This window comes from Desmodus rotundus, chromosome 2 (assembly GCF_022682495.2).
Source record: "Desmodus rotundus isolate HL8 chromosome 2, HLdesRot8A.1, whole genome shotgun sequence".
Classification (NCBI taxonomy): domain Eukaryota; kingdom Metazoa; phylum Chordata; class Mammalia; order Chiroptera; family Phyllostomidae; genus Desmodus; species Desmodus rotundus.
The window spans coordinates 105,352,755-105,378,213 of NC_071388.1; the positions used below are offsets into that span (position 1 = coordinate 105,352,755).

At 40.8% G+C, this 25,459-nt stretch overlaps 1 protein-coding gene across 1 annotated transcript; it reads left to right on the plus strand.

The window, feature by feature from the left end:
• Window positions 1-242: 242 nt before the first annotated feature.
• Window positions 243-17,304, plus strand: APOD (apolipoprotein D). Its single transcript, XM_024578107.4, has 5 exons — window positions 243-377; window positions 5,387-5,545; window positions 10,446-10,567; window positions 14,036-14,124; window positions 16,828-17,304. The coding sequence occupies exons 2-5, from the start codon at window positions 5,420-5,422 to the stop codon at window positions 17,061-17,063; spliced, it is 573 nt and encodes a 190-aa protein (XP_024433875.1). The 5' UTR covers window positions 243-377; window positions 5,387-5,419; the 3' UTR covers window positions 17,064-17,304.
• Window positions 17,305-25,459: the final 8,155 nt, after the last annotated feature.

A 25,459-nucleotide genomic window follows, 5' to 3' on the forward strand; every position in this document is an offset into this window, starting at 1 on the left:
ATGACATGCAGTTTGTCCCTGTAGAATTTTGTTAGCCAGTGTCACACCTATAAATTCAATAAAAAGGAAAAGAAATGTACTTTGTCTTTCTCTCTCTCATATACACACAAACAATATCTCATTGTTTCTTCTTCAGGGAGCAGCTGTAAAGGAAATTGGGGGAGGGAAAAGAACAAAACATTCCATCTTTGTGTTTACACAGAGCTAAGCTTTCAGTCCAGCCTTCCTGAACTCTAGGGGGTGTGACATGCACTAAAATTAAACAGCAATGACCCGATGGAGCTTATAAAACAACTTGGGAGAAGCCAGTTACCAATAAAAGGCATCTCAGATTGGACGATTTTGCATGTGGAAACTGCCTTCATCTTGATAAAAAGGTATGTACTGTATTTTAATTTTTATTTAGGATTAATAATGCTTAAAATAGAGACAGTCTTGACTTTCAATTGCCCCCTTTCAGCTAACAATTATAACTAACATGATTATGACACTGACACAGTGCCCACTGCACCAAGAAGACCAATTAACTAACACAACTGAGGGCTTGTGCCAGTAGCTTTGCAGACTTGGCCTCATTCTTCCTCTAAAAAACTTACAAGGTACCACATTTTACCATGTATAATGCACACCTACATTTTTGTGTGCATTATACATGGGATTATTGTGCCCATTATTATACCCATGGTATGTAATCATTATACCTATGTATAAAGCACATCCTTATTTTTCCCTAAAAAATTTGAGCAAAAAAGCATGCATTATGCACAGAAAAATACATAGATACTATCAGTGCCATTTTTCAGATGAGGAAACTAAGGATTAGATAATTTATGCAACTGGCCTAAGGCAAGATCTCCACCAAATGCCAGAGCTGGGTGCCAACCCAATGTTGACTCACCTCAAAATCTTCTGCTTGCACAATGCACCCCCTCCGTGCTATATGAATCAATTAGAGGACTTTCCATACACTAATACTGTACTAGATGAATTCTCAGACACTTGTTATCCAAATGTGCATTACAGTAAAATACTGAAAAATGAACTGGAATTCATTCTGTGGATAGAAAATGTGCTTAACAATATGGTACACTGCCCTGACTGGTGTGGCTCAGTGGGTGGGTGTTGTCCCCCAAATCCAAAGGTCACCGGTTAGATTTCTGGTCAGGGACCTGCCTGGGCTGCAGTTCAGGTCCCTGGTTGGGGGCATGTGAGAGGCAACCAATCAATGTTTCTTTCCCTTTCTTTCTCCTTATCTTCCCCTCTCTCTAAAAAATAAATAAATAAATTTTTTTAAAAAAACATGGCACAAAAATATGTTGTTCAGATGATAATACATTTTCTTGTTAGATTCAATAGCTAAATGGGTTTTCAACATCCATTTACTTGTGGAAATGTATTGTATTTTGTTATGTGAAATCTAAAAATCTAGTCCTTAATGTTCTGCAGCTTCTCGAGACCAGAGACTAGGTCTACTCTAACACGCAGGTGTTAGAGTGCAGAGCCTTAGGAGATCTGTTGGCATAAGGAAGTAACCTGGAGAAATTAACCTCACTGAGTACAAAGAGGTCAGGGCAGGACCCTTCCAGATAGGATGTTGTGGAGATTTGATGCCTGGAACGTGAAAATACTGAGGCCAGGTCAATGAGTGTGAGCAGTGAGTCTCAGAGTCAGTGCTGACCCAGTGGATGCACCTTAGTAGAATTATTTTGAAATTATTTACTATTCAGTTAAAATAATTTTAAAATTGCATTTATTTTTTAATTAATTAATTTATTTTTATTCAGTTACAATTGTCTGCATTTTCTCCCCTTCCCTTACATTTATTTTAAAAGTATTTAAATTCTCATCATTAGGACAATCTTCTCATTGATATTAATTAGAAGATGCAAAAATATCTTATATACCCAAGTTCATAGGTACATGTTAATAATAGATTTACCCTCAATGGCAATCAGTAAGTGTTGGGTGAATTAGAATGGAAGGGGCATCCATAAAAAATTATGGATGCTAACAACCGTTTCTCTCACAAAAATGTTTTACCTGTAGGAAGAAAATTACTGCACTAAAGAGGCATCTTTGGAACAGATGCAATCAAGGGAAATTAGCCTTGCTCTGAAATCCTCCTACAGAGCTAAAAAAAAAAAAAAAAAAGTATCGACCCACAATAGAACATTTTGTAATAAAGTTACAGAACAGATCCAGACGGTGGGGGGGTGGGGAGGTGTGACAGTGACTGGTGAATGACATACTATTATTGAATGGAACCCCACCTTGTGCTCCAGGTGTGTCCCCCCCCATACTGTTACAGAACAGACCCAGGGATAGTGAGTGTACGATATACTGTTACCAAAAGGACCCCCCTTTTTCTCTGGGGGTCCCTTCCACTAGATTTGCTTTGTCCGCCACCAGAGAAAAGACGTCTCTCAATGCCAGAGATTGGTGAAAAGGAAAGGAATTATTTATTTAAAAGCTATACAGACTTAGAGTAATGACTTAATGTCTTCATTAAAATACTAAAGTCCTTTAGAATACCCACAGATGCACACAGTCCTTCCTTCTCCCTCTGCCCAGTCAGGGGTACTGTATCTCAGGAAAAGATGTAGAAGGCCATGATTCAGGATCCCGGCACCATCAGCTGTGTCACCGCAATCTCCAGTTAATCCAAAACTATGTGGCACCTTCTCATGGCCCACCAGCAAGAGTCCTTTCTCCCCTTTTCTTCCCGGCAAAGCCTCTCCTGCTGCCAAAGCCACGTGGCGAGAAGGAGCACCTCAAAGCCCCCTGGTCCTGACTCTCACCCAAGCCGCGGGGTCCCCCTACTCCGCCAAAGCTGCATGGTCCTCCCCTGGCATGGCTGCCGTGCCTGGGTTCAAATCCCAGCGCCAATCTTCCTCTGCAGCCCCATTTCCTACTCCTCCTACAATCAGTTACACCTGCCAGCATTCCCATATTCTTCCAGCTTTACTGGGCTGCCATAGTAAGTCCGGGCAGGCGTGGCCCCTTGGCATGGAGCCAATCATCTCCAAGGTCTCCCGCAGGCGCTGTAACCAGGGGGAGTTGCCTCCCAGTTACATCCTGGGTGGAAGTCACTGATCTCCCTGGCTCAAAGCATAGCCACAGCTATTTAACATATCCATGAAACCAGTTAAAAGTTATAGGTATGTTAAATGACCATGCCAGAGGTTAGCTGAAAAACCGTTGCTATGCAAAACAGCTCTCAATGGCCCTGCTCCATGTGTCCCTTCCCCCAGCTCAGACTTGTTGGGGTGAGGACGTTTGTATATTTATAAGTATGTGTGTGTGCATATATATATAATTAAATTAATTTAAATATATATTTAATATATATAAATATATATTAAATGCATATATTTAATATTTCCTGGACACCCTGAGTTCTGGACCCCATTACAAATCCATACTTGGGGGCCCTCTGGCCTCGCCCTGTATCAATAAGATAGTTGTCAGAGTAAGACGTGGAACTGACTTTTGGTGTATCTGTCATATAGTGAAGCAAGACCCATCAGGTTAAAGGAGGTATGCATAGGAAGTGTGGCCCAAGGGGAGCTGCAGAATGGACAGCTGGAGATGGGGACTGAGTCCTATCTCTCTGCCCTTCTGGGCCTTAGCTTCCCCATCTGTACACCTGGAGGGAGGGATTGGGTAAATGTCCTCTAGGGCCCTGTAGACCCTGTAGAATGTATAGAATGTATAGAATGTAACCCTCCTTTGAGGTTAGATCTTTTGGGCAAGGTGCTGAATGTGTCCCCTACTGGGGGCCAAGAGTAGAGCTCCAGTGGTTCTAAGAGCCTCTTGGAAAAGGATGCGAATTTTCATATGTTTAGTCTGGGTTTCTGGAAATTCATCAGGGAAGGTGAAAAGACAGATGTTTCTTATATCGTGGTAGGGCTGATGGGAAATGGAACCTCAGACACTAAGGAAGGTGGTTTTATCCCCTTCCCCCCAGACTTTCTCAAGGAGGGCTCAGTGACCAGCCCTCTCTCACCACCCCCTCTGTCAGCTTCTATTCATTGTATAATTTTTCTTTTGAAAACTAGCCAGGAAATCTCCAAAGAAAAGTTATTGATCATTAAAGGTTATTTGAAGGTTTAGAGACTCATAGTAAAGTGGTTGTAATTATTCTCCTTTGACACATCCCTTTAAATGCTCAGATCTGAGAACATTTTGCTCACATTGATTCAGTCCTCCTCATCACAGGGAGAGACAAAGTGCTGGATGCAGCTCTTGTGCAGCAACAGGCAAGGAGTCTCATGGAAAAGAGCAGACTGAAAGCAAGTCAGTGAGAGAAGCAGGGAACAACTGGGAGCTGAGACCCTGCCCATAGCCCTGCAGCCCCCCACCCTTGCCTGTAGCCCCTACTCAAAGCAGCTTCCACTGCTGGAAGGGTACTTTGGGCAGAAATGCTTGTTACAAAGTTGCATGCAAGCTACCAGTTCTTCTCAAGTTAAAAACACGTCTATGAAAAATGTCCCCAATAGAATGTAATAAATAAATAAATTCAGGAAACAATCATTTGTTTCTGCTTTTCATTGTAATAGTAACTAGCATTTATTGAGCATTTTCTCTGTCAGACACTGCTCTAAATGCTCTCTCTCTATTTCCTCATTTAATTCCCACAAAACTTCGTGAGTTGGGTATGATTACTATTTCCACTTAATAAATAGACCAGGAAACTAAAGCATAAATGGGACATTGTTATACTTTTATGTGGTAAAGCCAAAATGTAAAAACCCAGTCAGGTCAGGATGACTGCTGCTCCTCGTCAAGGAAACCTCGTCAAGGAAACCTCGTCAAGGTTTCCTTGATGAGGAGCAGCAGGATTGTCTGAGGAAATGTGTGGAATGCACCCCCTCCTGAGTGGGTAAACAGCCCAGGGCAGGGGCCGTTGGTAGGGTCAGGGAGGTATTTCTATATGAATCTCATAAGATACTAAATGTTATGTGTCACTTGTTTCCATGTTTTTGTCTCTCATGGTTAACTTGACAGCTTCAATATCTCTCCCTTTGCCTGTCTGCTTGCCCCAACATTGTTTCTGTTCACTCAAGTATCTACCACGCCTGACACTACAAGGTTCTGTGGGAGAATCCAAGAAGAATCAGACACAGTGTCTACTTTTGAAAAATGACCAATTAGGTGAGGGGAAGAGGATGCAAAGTAAATCCAACAAACTCCAGCTCCACACAGGGCCTAGAGAGAGGTTCGCAGGGGACAAGGACCACACAGCAGTACTGACAGTTCAGGTGGCCCTGGAAGATGAGGGGCTCAGATGGGCCATGTGGGAGGATTGCCCACAGAGGGGACCGCCAGCCAAGAAACCTTTTTTATGTGATAGTACAGAAGACAACAGCTGCTTTGTTTACTTCAGTTGCAGGTTCCAATCCCAGCCACCAACCCCAAGATGGTGACGGCGCTGCTGCTGCAGTTTTCGGCACTGGCTGGTCTCTTTGGTGCAGTGGAGGGACAGGCATTCCATCTCGGGAAGTGCCGGACCCCTCCTGTGCAGGAGAATTTTGATGTGAATAAGGTGTGGTAAAAGGCTAACCTCCCACTTGTTTTGTTGTCTCCTGTTTAAATAAGCACCCTACAAGGCTCAGTTTTATGATTCTGCTTTGATGGCCACAGCAAGGCTGTGGTAGGTACTACCTTGCTTGTGGTTCTCACCAAAGCTGACTCTGAGACCAGGAGCAGGGAGTTTCGTAAAATGATCCCAGGAAGCACCAGTGAGCATGTAGAAAAAGTGAGACAGAGAGGGCAGAAAAGCATTAAGGGGTACATTCAGGAGCAGGTTACTCTGTGAACAATGGGGTTCAATCCTGCTGGGGATTCTCTGAGGAAATGTGTGGAATGCACCTCAGATTGTCCCACGGACAGATGCAAGTGGGCCCTGGGAGCTCACATGGCAAAGCTGCCTGGCAGAGAAGACAGAGGGGCAGTATGTGTGGGAATTGTCTGTGATGGTAAACCCAAAGGTGGGCTGAGAGGACATGGCATCAGGCATCAACAGGAGCTGCTGCAGTGCCATTGTCCCCATTCTACAGATGAAGAAGCTGAATGTTGGAGAGCTTATAACCTACCCAGTCACACAGCCAGTAAATGTAGCTGGTATTCAAAACGAGCTTCCCAGAGTACAGAAAACCCATGGGTTACCTCAAATAGGGCCCAGGAGAGGACAGACTCCCCAAGGGACTTTTTTGTTACCCACACTAATGAGATATCAATATAAGCAGCTCCTCCATGTATGGCTTTTCTTCCTCAAATTAGGCCCAGCCTTACTGAATATCTGGCCAGGGAGATGGAGAAGCAGAAAGAGGCAGCTATTGGATGACATGGCTTAGAGTCTCTCATTGTTGCTCACTCATGCCTAGAATCTCCCTGTTAAGACATATTCTCCTTAGGAGAAGTTTGGTTCTCTCTGAGAATAAGTTTACTTGTTATGAGTAATATTGACATTGTGATCAGTCACTCACACCTCAGTATGAATGAGTGTTGGGACCTCTTAGGGCATGGTGTAGGTAAAGAATAAAGGAAGACAGCTCAAAGCCTGAAAGGGGGGTTAGGAGGAGGCAGCGGAGATACAGTACACCAAAATCAACATTGGCTTTCTCCATTAATTATTAAGGGCTATTCCTTTATTCAGGTATAGGAGGCTTTACAGAAAAAAATCCAGGGAATTTGAATTACATTTCAATTTTGGGGTAAAAATCCCAAGATGCTTTGGAAATTATAATTGATTTATATTTACAAAAATCCTTTGAAAGATGAAGAAGGAAGTTTAACTGAGACATAATCTATATACTATATATATATAATTTACCTGTTTAGAGCAGTTTTACTTTCAGTGGTTTTTAGTATATCCATAGTTATGAAACCATCAATATAATCAATTTTAGAACATTTTCGTTGTCTCAAAAACTCCTTACCCATTAACAGTTATTCCCTGCATCCCCCCACCATTCTCTGCCCCAGGCAATCAATAATCTACTTTCTCTATGTATGAATGTGCCTCTTCTGGACAATTTCATAGAAATGGAATCTTACAATAGGTCTTTTGTGACTGACTTCTTTTACAAACATAATGTGTTCAAGGTTCATCCATGTTGTATGTAGTATGTATCAGTACTTCATTTCTTTCCATTGCCAAAAACATTCTACTGTATAGATTATACCACATTTTATCCACCTGTTCATCATTTGTGCTGTTTATACTTTTTGACTCTCAGGAATAATGCTGTTATGAGCATTCATGTCCAAGACTTTTTGTTTGCTTATTTGTTTTTGTGGACATGTATTCTCAGTTTTCCTGGGTATATACCTACAAATAGAATTATTAGGTCATATGGTAACTCTGTGTTTAACCTTTTGAGAAACTGTCAGATTCTTTTCCAAAAGACCAACACCATTTTATATTCCCACCAGGAGTGTATAATTCTAACTTTTCCATATCTTTGCCCACACTTTTTATTGTCATCTTTCTGATTATAGCCCTTTTACTGGATATGAAGTATTATCTCATAGTGGTTTTGAGCTGCATTTCTTTAACAGCAAATGATGTTGAGCATCTTCTCATGTGCTTATTGGAGATGTGTCTGTTTAAGTCATTTGCCCATTTCTCAATTGGGTTATTTATCTTTTAATTATTGAGATATGAGTTCTTTATATCTTTTAAATACAATTCCTATCAAATATATGATTTGCAAATATTTTCTCCCAGTCCATGGGTTGTCTTTTTATTTTATTGATACAGATGAATTTTTAATATTAATGAAGTCTAGTTTACCTATTTTTTTCTTTTGTTGCTTGTGCTTTTGGCATCATATCTAAAAAGCCATTGTGTAATCCAAGGTTATAGAGATTTAGTACTATAATTCCTTCTCAATATTTTTAGATCTAAGTCTGTGATCCATTTTAAGTTAAATTTTGTGTACGGTGTGATATGGGGCCAACTTGTTCTTTCACATGTGGATATTCAATTGTCCCAGAACTATTGGTTGAGAAGGCTATTCTTTCCTCATTGAATAGTCTTGGCATTCTTGTCAAAAATCAATTGGTCATATATGTAAGGGTTTATTTTTAGACTCTCAATTCTATTCTGTGCATCTGTATAGTTATCCCTATGCCAGTATAGTACAGTCTCGATTGCTGTAGTTTTGTAGGTAGGTTTTGAAATCAGACTATATGAGTCTTCCAACTTTGTTCTTTTGGCTATTTTGGGTCCTTTGCATTTCCATATGAATTTTAGGGTTCGTTTGTCAATTTCTGCAAAGAAACCTGCTGGGAGTTTTAATAGAGATTACGTTAAATCTGTGTGTCTACCAATTGCTATCTTAACAAATTTAAGTCTTCCAACTCGTGAACACAAGATATCTTTACATTTATTTAGGTCTTCTTTCATTTTTTTCAACAATGTAGTTTTCAGAGTACAAGTTTTATGTTTCTTTGTTTAAACTTATTTCTAAGTATTATTCTTTTGATGTTATTGTAAATGGAATTTTCTTAAGTTTAGTTGCAGATTGCACATGGTAAATGTAGAAATGCATTTGATTTATCTATATTGATCTTCTATCCTTTAATCTTAATGAATTCTTTTATTAGTTCTAATAGTTTTTGTGCGTTATGGTTTCATTAGGATTTTCTGTGTACAAAATCATGTAATTTGCAAATAGAGACAGTTATACTTCTTCCTTCCCAGGATTCTTTTTAAACATTGCATTTTCCTATGTAGATAGAGAAATTGAGACTCTAGAACCTGAAAAAAGCAAGAAAACAGATTCTCCTCTAGAGCTTCTAGAAGGACCTTAGCCTTGACAACATCTCAATTTTAGCCCAGTGAGACCTGTGTCAGACTTCTTACCTACAAAACTATGAGAAAGTGAATTTCTGTTGCTTTAAGCTTATAGCAATTTATTATAGGAGCAATAAAAAAACTAATAACTCTTTCTCTAATTGTTACACAAAATGTAGCTTAGTATATATACTATTGGTCTTTTTATCAAATGTATCTTAGAGATAATTGCACATTACTCTTTTAAAAGAAGATGTATAACATTCCACTGTACAAATGTCATTTATTCACCCATCCCCCTACTAATGCTCACTGAAACTGTTTCCTATCTTTCGTTATTACAAATTGTCCTGCAACAAATAATCTTACATATACATCATTTCTAAATATCAGAAGATACATTCCCAGATGTGAAATTGGCTGGGCCAAGGGGTGTATGTATATTTAGTTTTGCTATATATTGTCAAATCACCCTCCACGAAGGTTGTAAATTGGTTCAATCTCTCTGCAAGGCTATGGATACATGAGGGTGCCTGTCCTCACCCACACAGTTGCATACTTACTTTAAAGTTGACTGTGTACACCATCGTTATGAACTGAGAGCAAGCTTCCAGTGGAAGAATGATACAAGTCATCTAAATCCTGATCATCTGCCTTGGTTGGTATGGCTCCATTGGTTGGAGCATCATTCTATAACCAAAAGGTTGCAGGTTCAATTTCCAGTCAGGGCACATACCTAGGCTGTGGGTTTCCATCTCTGCCCAGGTGCAGACGCATATGACCTTGGTCTGGGGGCACAGGGGAGGCAACCAATCAATGCCTCTCTCTCCCATGGATGTTTCTCTCTCCTTTCTTCTCTCTCTAAAATAAATGGAAAAAAACCCTCCTCTGGTGAGGATAAAAAAAAATCTTGACCATTTGCCAAAAGCCTTTGTGACCAACTCCCTGTGTGGGGTGATATGAGGAGAATTCAATCACCTCTAGAATCCCACAGTGAATATATCTGACTTTGTATACAATTCACAGGTGTCTTGAAGAATCAAGTAACATTTGAGATGGCACCTTACATCACCCAGACCAACGATTTTCAACTTTTTTAATCTCATGGCACACATAAACTAATAACTAAAATTCTGTAGCACACCAAAAAAATCTTTTTTTGCTGATCTGACAAAAAATAGGTATAATTTTGATTCATTCACACCAGACAGCTATTGTTGTATTGGCTGTCATCATATTTTTATTTGACAATCTATGAGGAAAGAGGTCTGTGGCCCCAAATAAATAATAAAGTATTGTATGTTTTAAAAATTCTTGCTCACGGTTGAAGATCATTGATTTAAACGAATCTCTTCCTTTGACAGAGCTTCAAATTTCTCATAGATTTTGGCTGAAGGGGGCACAGAGTGTATCTAAATAAAGAGCACTTTAGGAATGGAATGTGGCATTCAACCAGTGCCCACACATCTAATTCACTTATCCTCCTTTGAATCAGTATCTTGCTCAGTTTCCACTGGAAACAATGCAGCCCATTTTTCCTGGTTTCCCCAGGAAAGGGCTCTGCTCTGAAAGACAACAAAGGAGAAGAGTTTGCCGGTTCCCAGAGAGCCACAGGGTTTTGCTCTACTTGTTGTCTCTGCAGTATCTTGGAAGATGGTATGAAATTGAGAAGATCTCAGTGAGCTTTGAGAAGGGAAGGTGCATCCAAGCCAACTACTCACTAATGGAAAATGGAAACATCAAAGTGGTAAAACAGGAGCTGAGGTGAGTGGCTGTAGTTTCAAAGGCATTGCATATCCTGGAGCCAACCCTGCAGACAGCTGTCCTCAGGTGACTGGGTGTCCTGCAGTCTAGTTAACAGAAGATTCGATCATTGCTAGGTCTGGACTGCCTGCTCACAACAGGCCTTGAGAGCAGAGTTTTGGGCCGGTAGTATGGTGGAAATTAGAAGTCATTCACTCACTTCCATGACCACTTGCTAACCACCTATTGGGCACTGGATCCTATGAGAGGCACTAGGGACTCAATGATAACCCAAACTGCAGGTTCCTGTTCTCACTGCAAATGAAGACTCTACTTGCAAAGGACATCAGGGACCATCTTGTCTTACCTCCAAACCAAGAGAGAAGCCTTTTCTATATCACCTACAGACAGAGGGCATCCAGCTTTGCTTGAAGCCTCCAGGAAACTGGGCACTCATCATCATCCATGACAATTTATTCAATCTCTGGACAGATTTAGCCATTAGAAAACTCTTTTTCTTATTAAGCAAGGACCAAATACATAAATAGACACACTCTAGGTTATGTGAACAGGATATCCTATAGAAGTCCACTTTTCTATTACCAAGTGCTTCTTACAGATTGATGTTTGATCCTCAAACTCACACTTTGAAAAGCAGCCATAAACTTAAAAAAGCCTCAGGAAAACTCCTACTCCCACTCTAGCAACAAAAATAAGAGCAACAATAAAAAGAGTAACTAACAGTTATTAATCATTTCCTATGGGCAAGGCACTACTCTGTGTATATATGTACATATACATGTGTATGTACCTGTATATATGGGTGTGTATATATAGGGTGGGGCAAAATTAGGTTTACAGTTGTTGGTATGGAAAATAATGCAATAATTAATAAATAATAATACAAGAATAAACTGTGTTTCACATACAACTGTAAATCCAAATTTTCTGTACCCTGTGTATTGATTTAATACCATAACAATCCTGAAGTAGTGCTATTGTTAACCCCATTTTTATGTATGCAGAAACTGAGGTGCAGAAAAGTAAAGTAATTTGCCGAAGTGTCACACAGCTTATAAGTGACAAAGCTGAGATTCCAACCCAGGGGAAGAGAACCAAAGACAAATAAAAGAAAGGGTGGGAATGTAAGGTTGTCCTTCCTGTTCCTTAGGGGATCTGAAAATTGTGTTCAACTCCAAGAAAACAAGTACAACCCATCCTGGAAGTTACTTAGGCTCAGAGGGACTTTCTGAAGCCATCCTATTATCCACTGAGCTTTCTGTGAGCTAAAGCACAATGAGTTGACTCTCTGACCCTCCATAAGCCAAAGAAATAAAGGACTCTGAGGGTCTCTAGGGAGAAGTTCAGCTCATTTCAGAGCCCAGGAAGGGCTACAGGAATTGCGACATAGACTCCCAGAAGATCACAGGAATTTTGTAGGCCCTGAAGTTGCAGGGCCTTTATTTCAAATCTTTTATCCTATTTGAAGACCAAGAGTCAGACAATGACACAAATCCCAACACCTATGTGTTCCCCCACCTCTCCTTTGGAGTTGGCGAGGATCCTGTTAGATTGCTCTGCCTCTAGGATCACACCTGGTTAAGGTACAAAGGGATATGAATAAAGGTTTGCTAGTTGTAGATTCTCCTTCCAGGAGTACTGCAGAGTAAGTGGAAGCCACAGCAGGGAGTCTGAGCAAAACACTAGTCAGTGTCAGAGAATTTGAAGGACAAAGCATCTGGTACAGGGATGAGAGCTGAAGGGCTCAGGCTTTTAAGAAAGGCTGCCCAGCCTCAAATCCTGGTTCTGCCACTTACTAACAACCTGATGTTAGGTTATCTGTAATAGTCCTCTAGGCCTCCCTTTCCACCTAAGTAAAATGGCAATCATCATAGCACCCCCAATCATCAAAGCTTCCCCCAGAAAGCTTTGTGAGCAAGAGCGAGGCAACATGTATAAAGCACTTAGACCAGTATTTGGCATATAGTAATCATTTATTAAATACTTCCTATTATTTTTAATCTGCTGTTACCCTTGAAAATACCTATGCATTTTCCCATGAATAAGTGAGTTTATGGTCGGAGACTGGTATTTTTTTTTAAATTTTATTCAGTTACAATTGTCTGCATTTTCTCCCCATCCCTCCACCCTACCCCACCCCAGTGAGACTGGTATTTTTTAAAGTTTTCTGGAGCAGAACGCAAATGATAGTGAAAAGAGGAAAAGCCTGATGGGAAGAGATTGGTTTGTTGCTAAGCAACTGCCTACAGATAGAAATGGACTATCTTCCCAGTGGCTGAGCTCCAGGTCAGAGAGCAGGGCTCTCTCTGGCCCTATTCAGTGGCAAACAGAGAGTGCATCCAGGACCATCACAGTACATGTCCCACCCTCCCTTACCTGGTTCTTATAGGATGGCTCCCAGGACATGCATCACTACTAACCATAGACTGCTAACTTTCCTACACATACTGTCGCTCTAATTTTAGTTTGTCCCCTTGAGTACTGATGAACAAGCAGCTCCTCTCCTGACTTCCTAGGAAGAACCCTTTGATGTCTGAGCACCCACCCTGTGTGCTGCTTCCATCCCCACACCTTTCTCCTCTGCCATGGGTCCATGGGGTTACTGGGAGTTTTCCAGAAATGGGATCAGCTCCCTTCAAAACAGTGAAAATTTTTCATTCAACCTAAGACCACCACTTTTACGTATATACCATTTTACCTTGTACCACTAAGAAAGAAATGACACTGCCAATTGTAAGTTTAGGATGTTATTACTTGTAAGATGCACATTTCTTCCTATTTAATGTCTCTGAGACCTGAATACACCTCAGAATCACTGAAATAAAGTCAATGTTTGCTCACCAAATGCTTTTATCTGGCCTACTTCAAAACTTCCCACATGCAATCAAAAGCTTGCTGAACTGGAAGGGGCCTCAGAGTTCATGTGTATGAATTCTTCTATGGGAAAGATGTTGTCACGTGAGATCACTGAGGCCGAAAGTGGGTCTTACAGATCTCCAGACTCCACATGTTACATTATTTTGAGTCATCAAGTCTGTCCTTATTTTTTTCTTTGGTTTCATCTCATTTTTAAAGAGGTAATTCACTTTTTAAGAAGTGAATTCTTAGTGTACTGCATTGTTTTATTTGTTTTTCCTTTGTTTTTTTACTTCCTTTTTCTGGAGCTTTGCAGACCATTGCATACAGTCCAAAAGACAGTGTCAAAAGTGCAAGGGCCTAACATAGTATCCAGTCCTAGAACAATGCAATTGCTATGTTTCATCACCCCAAGTCTGTCTTCCTCTGTTTGGTCTCAGAGACAGTTGCAAAGTAAAAGGGAAATAATGAAATGAGAGTCTAACCTTCCTTCGAGATCCTCTGTAACCAGAAATCACAATGTTGGCCACTATGGTTCTTAGTGCAACAAATATTGCCTCTCATTGATTGTTGGCTTTCTGTGAGTTCAGGTTATTTTTTAACTCATTGCAGATCTGATGGAAGTGTGAATCAAATTGAAGGTGAAGCCTCCCTGGTTAACCTCACAGAGCCTGCCAAGTTGGAAGTGAAGTATTTCTGGCGTAAGTACTCACTTCCCTCAGAAGGCTTCAGGGAAAGGAGATGGGCACACTGAGGACTAGAGCCCTGGGTCAGAGTACTCATGTCATATCTGAGTGTCATCCATAATGACTCAATGTGTAATTATTTATTGAGCACTTACTCTATGCCAGGTACTGGGCAAGCTGCTGGAGATGCAATGATGAAGAAGATAGGGCTGACCCTTGTCCCAGGCAGTTTACCATAAAACTACAGTGATTGTTTCAACAGAGGAAGCACAGATCGAAGCAGTAGGAGATCCAATCCACTCTTGTTTCCTAGTGGAAACTAAAGCCTGAAAAATGAATAGTTATTAGCAGAAAAGCTAATATGTACAAAAGCTTGGAGACAACAGACTGACAAAAGTGAATGTAATTGTTGGGATCCCCGAGAGATATTTAATCACAGGCATTATCCCTCTGAATTCTGGGCTAACTGAAGAATGCCCATAGACAACAGAGTAAGCATCATATATTAGTTTTGTTACTGAGACAGATACACCGGAGGATTCAGCTCAGAACTGTGAGGCTTTCTAATGGCAAAAGTGCTTGGGGCAGACACCGAAGTCACCAGATGCAAGAGGATTCACTACCTCCCTCTCCCATCACCACCCCCCTCCACAGGTGAAGGGCCTAGAGTAGGGCAGAGAGGAAGTTCTTATTCTATAGACCAAGATAGGAATGCTGAGGGGAGGAGACAACAGTCCCTCACATATATGGCCCACACATATGACCATGGGCTACTACTCACCTACCCTTATGGTTGTGAAGATAAATTAGATAACACATGCTCTGTAAGCTGTAAAGGGCTTTCTACAGGTCAGTTTCTCTTGTGATTTCTACAAATAAGAAAGTGAGGTAAAGAAAAACTAGGTGATATAGGCACGGTCACTGGTCTACTTAGAGGCAGAGTTGGGACTAAAACCTAGGTATCCAAACTCTCAGTTGAGGGATGGAGATTGGAATGAAAGTCAAACAGTATGTGTACAACTTTCATAAGGAAGCTTTCAGTAGGAACTAAAAGAGGCAAGAGTGGCTGGGGAAGCAGAGGAGGAAGAGATTTATTGTGGTTTAAGGGATCAGATGTTTGCATTGAGTTTTGCAGGGTATATGGGAGGTTATGGGAAACGGCGTTCCAAGTGGAGAGAATGGCATCAGAAAAGCCTGAAGGGTCCATAGAGTGGGAGACAAGACTGGGGGTGGAGGCGGGGCAGATCTCCAAGGCCATGTTAGAGAGTTTGAAGGTTCTTCCATGAGAAATAAGAGACTGTCAAAGTTTCCTAATAGACATAGACATTTTCTTTACTAAAAGGAAAATATCTGGGTAAATTTATGCTTGAGTGCTATACCCTGTAGTGAGGAAGACAGAATTTGTATGCCTGAGTGTGTGCAAAGTGGAGCACAGTGCTGCTGCTGCTGATATATCACTCAGGGCTGAATAGCTCTCAGCCCAGTGGGGAACACAAAAAGCCGTTGAAATTCAATGGTAGCAGATATGTGGTGAATATATGCTCTCATGAGTGAGTCAGGCAAGCAATGCTAACAGTGCTAGAAACACAGGTCAAAAACAATACTCAGTTTAGCTCCTGCAGCCTTATCCAGGCTTCCATTCAGACATCCTCCAGGTGTCCTTCTGTTTTTATATATATAAGCAGATAGAGTCAGAGGTAGGAGGTACTTTAGTGGGTGGTCATCTGAACTAAACCTCTTGGGTCCTGACCATCAGCTGGGTCCTTGACCCCCAGCCACACTCTAACCACACTCACACTGCCATCTTCGTCCAGCAGCTTAGCTCTGGTTTGGCTGGGCAACAGAGATTATTTCTGAGTAGAGGGGGTGGAATGCTTAAAACCCAGGAAAGCAAATCACCCAGGACTGCATATGTGTCCAAGTCTTTGTTCTTATGAGGTCAGCACACATCTCTCTCCCAGATGGGTCAGTCTTCTACTTAAATTTAACAAGCTATATTAGGAGTTTTCCTTGTCTTGAATCTTGACTGTGGAGGTCAAATTCATAGAGGAAGTTTCTGGATTTAGATGGAGAGGGTAAATCCCCCACCTCTCCTCTTATGGACCCCTTTAATTTTGGGCTTTCAATACTATACAGGTATCAATCAATGAATCCTTATAGACCTTTTTTAAGAAAGAGCTTATAACCTGTTGCCACCTGATTTACAATATTTTTAAGAATGGGAAGATTTTCAAAGGGCAGGCAGGAAGAAAAACAAACAAACCAACATTAGCCCCTGCCTCCTCCCTTGGTCAGGTTCTAGAGGAAGCTGGCTGGTATAGACTTAGAAAGCCTGAGGCCCCTGACCTTACATTCTGTACACTGCTTAACTAAGTCGTGCCTTCATATATGACTTACTAGTGCTAAATGCAACCTGGCAATCTAGGGGGTCCAGCCAAACCCCTCAATTACTGTGGGCTTCCTGAGACCAACCTGCTACCAGATCCTATCAGGGAGGATCCAGAATGTTAGCTCTGAACTCTGGCTACGTACTAGAATTACTGGTGGGGTGGGACTGATATTTTTCAAAGCACCCAAATGGATTCCACATGAAGCCAGAATTAAGAACCACTGATCTAGAAGAACCGGGACCCCAAAATATGACTTTCAGGTCCTGAAGATGAAGGTTGCTGTTGCTCTGGTCCCTCTTAATACTGCCCTCCTCTGTCTGCTTCTCAGTGATGCCTTCGGCTCCATACTGGGTCCTGGCCACCGACTACGAGAACTACGCCCTCACGTACTCCTGTACCACAATCATCTGGCTGTTTCACATAGATCATGTTTGGATCTTGGGAAGAAATCCTTACCTCCCTCTAGAAACAGTGATCTATCTAAAAGATATTCTGACCTCTAATAACATTGACATCGAGAAAATGACTATCACAGATCAGGTGAACTGCCCCAAGTTCCTGTAACAGGCTCTAAAAAGAGGCTGCATTCACCCCATGTTCCCTCTTCTGCTTTTCCTTTTTCCAATTCTATCCATCCTCTCATAGCAACAAACCAACCCACCAAGGAAAACCACTGCAAATACAGAAAGGAAATTTGACAGCAGAAGCCAGTGGAGAGGAACTCAAGGGAAGTTGGACCAAGCACTTAGCCATACACTACTCTGCTACCTGGTGTGCCTAACAATAAATTTGCTGACTTGCTGTACTTACAGTAAATTTCGAATTGAATCATTTGTGGATTTCTAATTACTAGGAAATCTTTAATCAGTTACGTTGAAAACACTGAACAGTTTACATTTAAAGGTTAACTACCCCGTTTCTGGAAAGAGAAAGCTGATGGCAAAGGCACATTCTCAATGCCTTGGTGGGCGCCCCATTCTGTATTAGGCAGCCCTTTGCAGGGGAATAATTTAGTGTTTTTGAGTTTCTGGCAGGCAGTTTCATTGAAGCATTTACTTTGTCCTCAGGAGGTCTTCATAATCAGGCTGAAGAATGAGACCATCTTGGAGTCTGTACAAGAATGAAAAGAATCTATCAGGGAGATCTTATGGGAATTTTTTAAAGAAAATGTTTTGGGATTTTTTTTGTGGGGAGAGAGGGTCTTTTATTCAACAGATATTTAATTGAGGCACAACTGCATTCCAGGCATTGAAAAGTACAGAATCCCTGTCCTCCCACAGAGGTTCACAGACCAGTGAGGAGGACGGGCAAGTTAAAATAAAATTATAATCCAACCTGAAGAATGCAAAGGTAGAGGCATGTGAAGAAGCCCTGGGAGCTCTGAGAAAGTCTCAAACCCTGTAAGACACAGGCACCCACGAGATTGTACAGTCACACCCCCAGGTGTTCCAACTTCAGGGAATTAAGAAGTACCTTGAGTTTTTTTTCTTTTTTTAATATTGTGACTTTCAAAATAAGAAAGACCCCAGAATTATTATACTGCAATTTCATTTAGCTCACATAACATTTATAATCTACTAATGCTTTAAGAAAGGAATAGAAATTTAGGCCATTTGATTTGATTTGTGTTTTTTCAACATGAATATAAAATGATAATTTCCTTAAGCACTTGAGACTCTTTAATGCTTTATATTAAAGATCACAAAAATTCCAAGGACCTTAATATGTAAAGTTTTCATTTCACTAAATAAATATGATCTCAAAATATAGCTCTCAGTTTGAAATTTGGAAAGGCTGAAAAACACTGGGCAAAAAGGTGGTATGGAGGAGGTAGGTATTGAAGGAGAAGACCCTCTCTTTCCAGCTCTGCCTGCCACTGTACCTTGTGCTTTATTGCACTGCCCACCCCACCAGAGAGCATTTGGCTCCTCTTCTAAAATACAGTTCTTCCCAAGAGTGTTAAGATGCTATCTATCTCTTATCTGGTGGTACAAAACAAGTTGTGATTGCATTACGATTACCAGCTCTCTAGTAACACCTAAAACAATGAAAGTGACTACATTTTGCACCTGTTCTGGTATCTTGTCCAAAAGAGGGGCTCAAATTTTTACGTGAATGAACTTCTGAATGGGTGGATAGAAGGATGGGCTTACAGTTTTTGATAAAGAAAACTATAAAGCAGGTATCAGGGATGACTGATTCTGAGAATGAAAGGGGGGAAATCTAGAGGACAGCATGGGGCAGAAAATATCCAAAAGACATATGGGAGGAAACAACAAAAAATCCAGAAGGGAGAGGAAGCAAAGAAAAGTGGGAAGAAAAACACAAAATAAAGACAGTAGTAGTTAATAAATCCCCCGTACCCATCTTCAGTTCCAACAGCCATCAACGTTTCACCAACCTTGCCTTAACTATCATCCACTACCCCCATTTTTTTCCTAGAGTGTTTTGAAGCAAATCCCAGTTATCACATCCTATTATTTTGCCCATAACTACCTACATGTAAATCTCTAGCAAGTACACTTTTTAAACAAAGAGACCAAAGATGCTTAGAGAATTCAATCTCTATGTAATTTAAAGGCTATCACTCTGACAGATGGCTCAGTTGATTGGAGCATAGTCCCATACACCAAAAGGTTGTGGATTTGATTCCCTGTCAGAGCACATACTGAGATTGTGGGTTTGACCCCCAATCCAGACACATACGGAGGCAACCAATTGATGTTTCTTTCTTTCCCTTCCTTTCTCTCTAAGAAAATAATCAGTGGATATTTCCTCAGGTGAGCACCTTTAAAATAATAATAAAAATAATAAACAAACATTATTTTATATATCGAGGTGAAGGGGACAATGCACGCACAAATGTTCATCATAGATTTTTTTTTTAATTTTTATTGTTACTCAATTACAGTTGTATGCCTTTTCTCCCCATCCCTCCACCCCACCCCAGCTGAACCCACCTCCCTCCCCCACCTCCACCCTCCCCCTTGATTTGGTCCATGTGTCCTTTATAGTAGTTCCTGTAATCCCCTCTTCCCACTGTCCCCACCCCACTCCCCCCTGGCTATTGTTAGATTGTTCTTAACTTCAATGTCTCCGGTTATATTTTGTTTGCTTTTTTCTTCTATTGCTTATGTTCCAGTTAAAGGTGAGATCATATGGTATTTGTCCCTCACTGCCTGGCTTATTTAACTTAGCATAATGCTCTCCAGTTCCATCCATGCTGTTGTAAAGGGTATAAGCTCCTTCTTTCTCTCTGCTGCGTAGAATTCCATTGTGTAAATATACCATAGTTTTTGGATCCACTCGTTTGCTGATGGGCACTTAGGTTGCTTCCAGTACTTGGCTATTGTAAATTGTGCTGCTATGAACATTGGGGTGCACAGGTTCTTTTGGATTGCTGTTTCAGGGTTCTTAGGGTATAATCCCAGCAGCGGAATTGCTGGGTCAAAGGGCAGTTCCATTTTTAGTTTTCTGAGGAAATTCCATACTGTTTTCCATAGTGGCCACACCAGTCTGCAATCCCACCAACAGTGTACAAGGGTTACCTTTTCTCCACATCCTCTCCAACATTTATTTCTTGATTTGTTTATGTTGGCCATTCTGACCAGTGTGAGGAGGTATCTCATTGTGGTTTTAATTTGCATCTTTCTGATGGCTAGTGATGCTGAGCATCTTTGCATGTGTCTCCAGGCCCTCTGTATGTCCTCCTTGGAGAAGTGTGTGTTCAAGTCCTTTGCCCATTTTTTTAATTCAGTTGTTTGTCTTCCTGGAGTGGAGTCATGTGAGTTCTTTATATATTTGGGAGATCGAACCCTTGCCTGAGGTGTCATTGGCAAATATGTTTTCCCATATGGTTGGTTCTCTTTTAATTTTAATGTTGTTTTCTTTAGCCATGCAGAAGCTTTTTAATTTGATGAGGTCCCATTTCTTTATTCTTTCCTTTATGTCCCTTGCTGTAGGGGACATATCCATGAAATGTTGCTGTATGGAATGTCTGAGGTTTTCCTGCCTATGTTTTCCTCTAGGACTTTTATGGTGTCATGAGTTATATTTAAGTCTTTTATCCACCTTGAATTTATTTTTGTGTATGGTGTAAGGTGGTGATCAAGTTTCTTTTCTTTTCTTTTCTTTTTTTTTTTTTTTTTGCACGTAGGTGTCCAGATCTCCCAACACCATTTGTTGAAGAGGTGATTTTTGCTCCACTTTATGCTTCTTCCCCCTTTGTTAAATATTAATTGACCATACATACTTGGGTTTATTTCTGGGTTCTCTGTTCTGCTCCATTGGTCTGTGCCTTTGCACATTTTTTAATTGGGTTTTTGTCTTCCAGGAAGTGGAGTAATGTGAATTCTTTATATATTTTGGAGATCAACCCTTCTCAGAGGTATCATTAGCAAATATGTTTTCCCATACAGTTTGTTCTTTTTTCATTATAATGCTGTTTTCTTTAGCCATGCAGAAGCTTTTATTTTGATGAGATCCCATTTGTTTATTTTTTCCTTTATGTCCCTTAGTCTACAGAAAATATTGGTGAAAATATTGCTGCCTGGATTGTCTGAGGTTTTCCTGGCTATGTTTTCCTCTAGGAATTTTATGCTGTCATGACTTATATTGAAGCCTTTTATCCACGTTGAGTTTATTTTTGTGTATGTTGTAAGGTGGTGATCAAGTTTCATTTTTTGCATGTAGCTCTCCAGATCTCCCAATACCATTTGTTGAAGAGAGTATTTTTACTCCATTTTATACGTCTGCCCCAATTGTCAAATATTAATTGACTGTACATACTTAGGTGTATTTCTGGGCTCTCTATTCTGTTCTTATGCCTGTACCAGGTTGTTTTGATTACAGTGGCCTTGTAATGCAGTTTGATATCAGGTATTGGGATCCTTCCTACTTTGTTCTTCTTTCTCAAAATTTCTGCAGCTATTCAGGGTCATTTATAATTCCATAAAAATTTCTGAAATGCTTGTTCTATATCCGTGAAATATGCCATTGATACTTTAGCAGGGATTGTGCTGAATCAATAAATTGCTTTGGGTAGTATGGACATTTCAATGATGCTAATTCTTCCAATCCATGAGCATGGTACATGCTTCCATTTGTTTGTGTCTTCCTTAATTTCTTTCTTCAGTGTTGAGTAGTTTTCTGAATACAGGTCTTTTACCTCCTTGGTCAGGTTTATTCCTAGGTACTTTATTTTCCTTGTTGCTATATCAAATTGGATTTTTTCCTGATTTCTCCTTCTGATATGTCATTGTTGGTGTACAAAAATGCCTTTGATTTCTGAATATTGACTTTGTCTCCTGCTGTTTTGCCAAATTCACTTATTAGGTCAAGTGGTTTTTTGGTGGAGTCTATAGGATTTTCCATGTACACTATCATGTCATCTGCAAACAATGACAGTGTTGCTTCCTCCCTTCCAATTTGGATGCCTTTTATTTCTTTGTCTTGTCTGATTGCTGTGGCTAGGACTTCCACTATGATGTTGAATAGGAGTGGTGAAATGGACATCCTTGTCTTGTGCCACATCTTACTGGGAAAGCTCTAAGTTTTTGCCTATTGAGTATGATGTTGGCTGTAGGTCTCTCATATATGGCCTTTATTATGTTGAGGAATGCTCCCTCTATTCCTACTTTGCTGAGTGTTTTTATCATGAATGGGTGCTGTACCTTATTAAATACTTTTTCCACATCTATTGATATGATCATGTAATTGCTGTCTTTCCTTCTGTTTATGTGATGTATTACGTTTATTGATTTGCAGATATTGTACCATCCTTGCATCCCTGGGATGAATCCCACTTGATCATGGTGTATGATCTTTTTAACATATTGCTTGATGCGTTTTGCCAATGTCATATTGAGGATTTTAGCATGCATGTTCATCAGCAATATGGGCCTGATGTTTTCTTTCTTTGTATGTCTTTATCTGGTTATGGAATTAGGATGATGCTGGCTTCATAAAAAGACTTTGGGACTCTTCAATCTTTTTGGATTTTTTTGAATAGTCTTTGAAGGATAGGGGTTAGCTCATCCTTAAATGTTTTGTAGAACTCTCCTGTGAAACCATCTGGTCCAGGGCTTTTGTGTGCCAGGGGTTTTTTGATTACTGTTGCAATTTCATCAGCTGTTATTTGTCTGTTCAGGCTTTCTGCTTCTTCTTCATTCAGTTTTGGAAGATTATATTTTTCTAGAAATTTGTCCATTTCATGTAGGTTTTCAAATATCTTGGCGTATAGTTCTTCATAGTAACTTCTTACAATCCTTTGTATTTCTGTGGCATCAGTTGTAATCTCTCCTCTTTCATTTCTGATTGTGTTTATTTGGGTCCTCTCTCTTTTTTCCTTGATGAGACTTTTTAAAGGCTTGTTGACTTTGTTTATCTTTTCAAAGAACAAGCTCCTGGATTTATTGATCCTAGAACTGTGCTTTTAGTCTCTATGTCTTTTAATTCTGCTCTGATCTTGGGTATTTCCTTCCTTCTACTTGCTCTGGGCTGTCTTTGTTGTGGTTCCTCAAGTTATTGTATGCATAGGGTTATGTTTGTTAGTTGAAATGTTTCTGTCTTTTTTAGGTAGGCCTGTATTGCTATGAACTTCCCTCTCAGGACTGACTGCCTTTGCTGTGTCCCATAGGTTTTGGGTTGCTGTGAGTTAATTTTCATTTGTTTCCAGAAACTTTTTGATTTCTTCCCTAATCTCATTCTTGACCCATTCATTGTTTAATAGCATGCTATTCAATCTCCATGAGTATGAGTGTTTTTGAGTTTTTTCCTTGAGGTTTGTTTCTAGTTTCAGTCCCTTGTGGTCAGAAAGGGACTGATATGATTTCAATTTTCTTGAATTTGTTGAGGCTTGCTTTGTGACATCAAGGCTTTTCTGGACTATTCTCCTATCCCACCACACTCCTAATCCAGCTGAGATGATGTCTTGATTTGTGAATATAGGATGTGATATTAAAGCAATATTTACTACCAACAAAGTCCTCCATACACTTCTAGGAGACATGAAGGGAGATATCAAGTAATATAGAAAATTTTTGTCTAAACATTGTATTATTTTATAAATTATTTCCCCAAAAGACTACTTACCTTGAAAATTATGAAAAATTATATTAAAATTTTAATACTTAAGATGGCAGCATGATGTGTGGGAGCAGAGTCCACTTCCCCCTGGGCACAGGTGGAACACCTAGCCCATCTTCTGAGGAACAGAGTGAACAGCCAACAGTATCCCAGCATATATGAAGGTTGGAGGCCAAAATTGTAGAGGACATTGAAAAATCAGATGGTAAGGAGATTGCTTCGGATGATAAGGTCCCTGGGACCAGCGCAAGGACCAGTGCAGGATGGTTGCAGTCCCAGGCCCAGCGCCTGCCAGGACTGCCACTGGATTCTTGGAAGAGTGCCAAGTCAACACTCCTACCCCTGACAAACAGGGAGATTTGAGCAGCACCAGGATTGACCTGGATGCTTGAAGTCAATGGGGGTAATCAAGAAAAAGTAAACAAATGCACAGGGGAGGTATGCTCCTGCTGAGACTGTAGACACCAGCTGGATAACTACCAAAGAAATTGGAGATCTGGGTGACACCCGGAGAAGTGAGAAGGGTTGGGCCATGATGTACCCTGACCTGGACAGTCTCAAGTCTGGTTGGAAAGAGGGGCCAGGCGCTTGTTTGGAGTGACAAGCTTCAACAGGAGCAATTTTTTTTTTAATTTTTATTGTTATTCAATTACAGTTGTATGCCTTTTCTCCCCATCCCTCCACCCCACCCCATCTGAACCCATAAAAAAACCCAAAAAACAAGGCTCTCAGTGGCTGTTAGGGAATTCTCTGCAGCAGATACTCCTGCCTCCCCTAGCTGCACCCCTGCAGCTTCTGCAGCCTTGGCTGCACCCCTACCCTCACTCTAGCCACAGTGGTGGAGGGTGCCGGCCCTTGCCCTGGGTGGCCCCAGCAGCACACCCTCAAACCACATCACCACAGCAGCACAGGGCATGTGCCCACGCCCACAGCCCCTACGGCACTCACACCACGACAGCAGAGGATGCTCTGTGCACATCCACCCTAGAGACACATGCCTGTGCCTGCCACCTCGCCCTCTGGGCCAGATTGGCTTCCTAAGAGGAAGGTGGAGGTGCCCTCTGCAGAGAAGAGCAGCAGGGCTCAGGGAGTCAGCAGTCTCCAGAAAGACTTAATTCAGTGGGAGAGCTGAACTATCCTGAAGATACTTTGAGAGTTCCTAAGACCTAGGACAGCAAAGAGCAAGAAGGTGGTATGTGAGTTGTCCCTAATTGGTGCACCTAAAGGACAGCACAACTGGTGGACTGAAGGCATAGGCCTGGCACGGAAGGGTTCAGGGGGCCTGACAGAGAACTGAGGAACTGTGCTGGACGCTGGGCAGCTGCAAAGAGCGAGGCTCATACCTGTCCCCCATCAGCACAAAACCACAGGAAGGGAGAAAAGCAAAACCCAACCAACCAGGAAGACCAGCAAACTTGCTTGGATGGTGTAATGCCAGCAAGAGGCTTTTTTTTTTCTCTTTCTTTCTATTTTTTTTTCTCTCTTTTTTGTCTTACAAGTCAGACAATAAGACCTGGAGCTGTGAAAGGACCAGAGTCAGACCCAAAGAGGTGTCATTTCAACAAATGAGAATTGAGACAAATTTCACTTTGCTGTTCCAGACAACTTGCAAGTTATTGCTTATTTGTATTATTTTTATTTTTTCATTATTTTTACTTCTTTCATTTTATTAGTATTTTTAAATTTCTTTCTGTTTAGTTTTGCTTTGTTTGTTTAATTGTATTGGTTTTCCTTGTTCTCTCTTTCTTAGAGTATTTTTAATTTTCCTTTTTTCACTTCACTTGTGTTCCATTAGCACACTACTCTAGGTCTTGTACTTCCTATTCTTGTTATTCAGATCACATAGATTCTGTCATATGGTTGTTGCTCCATTA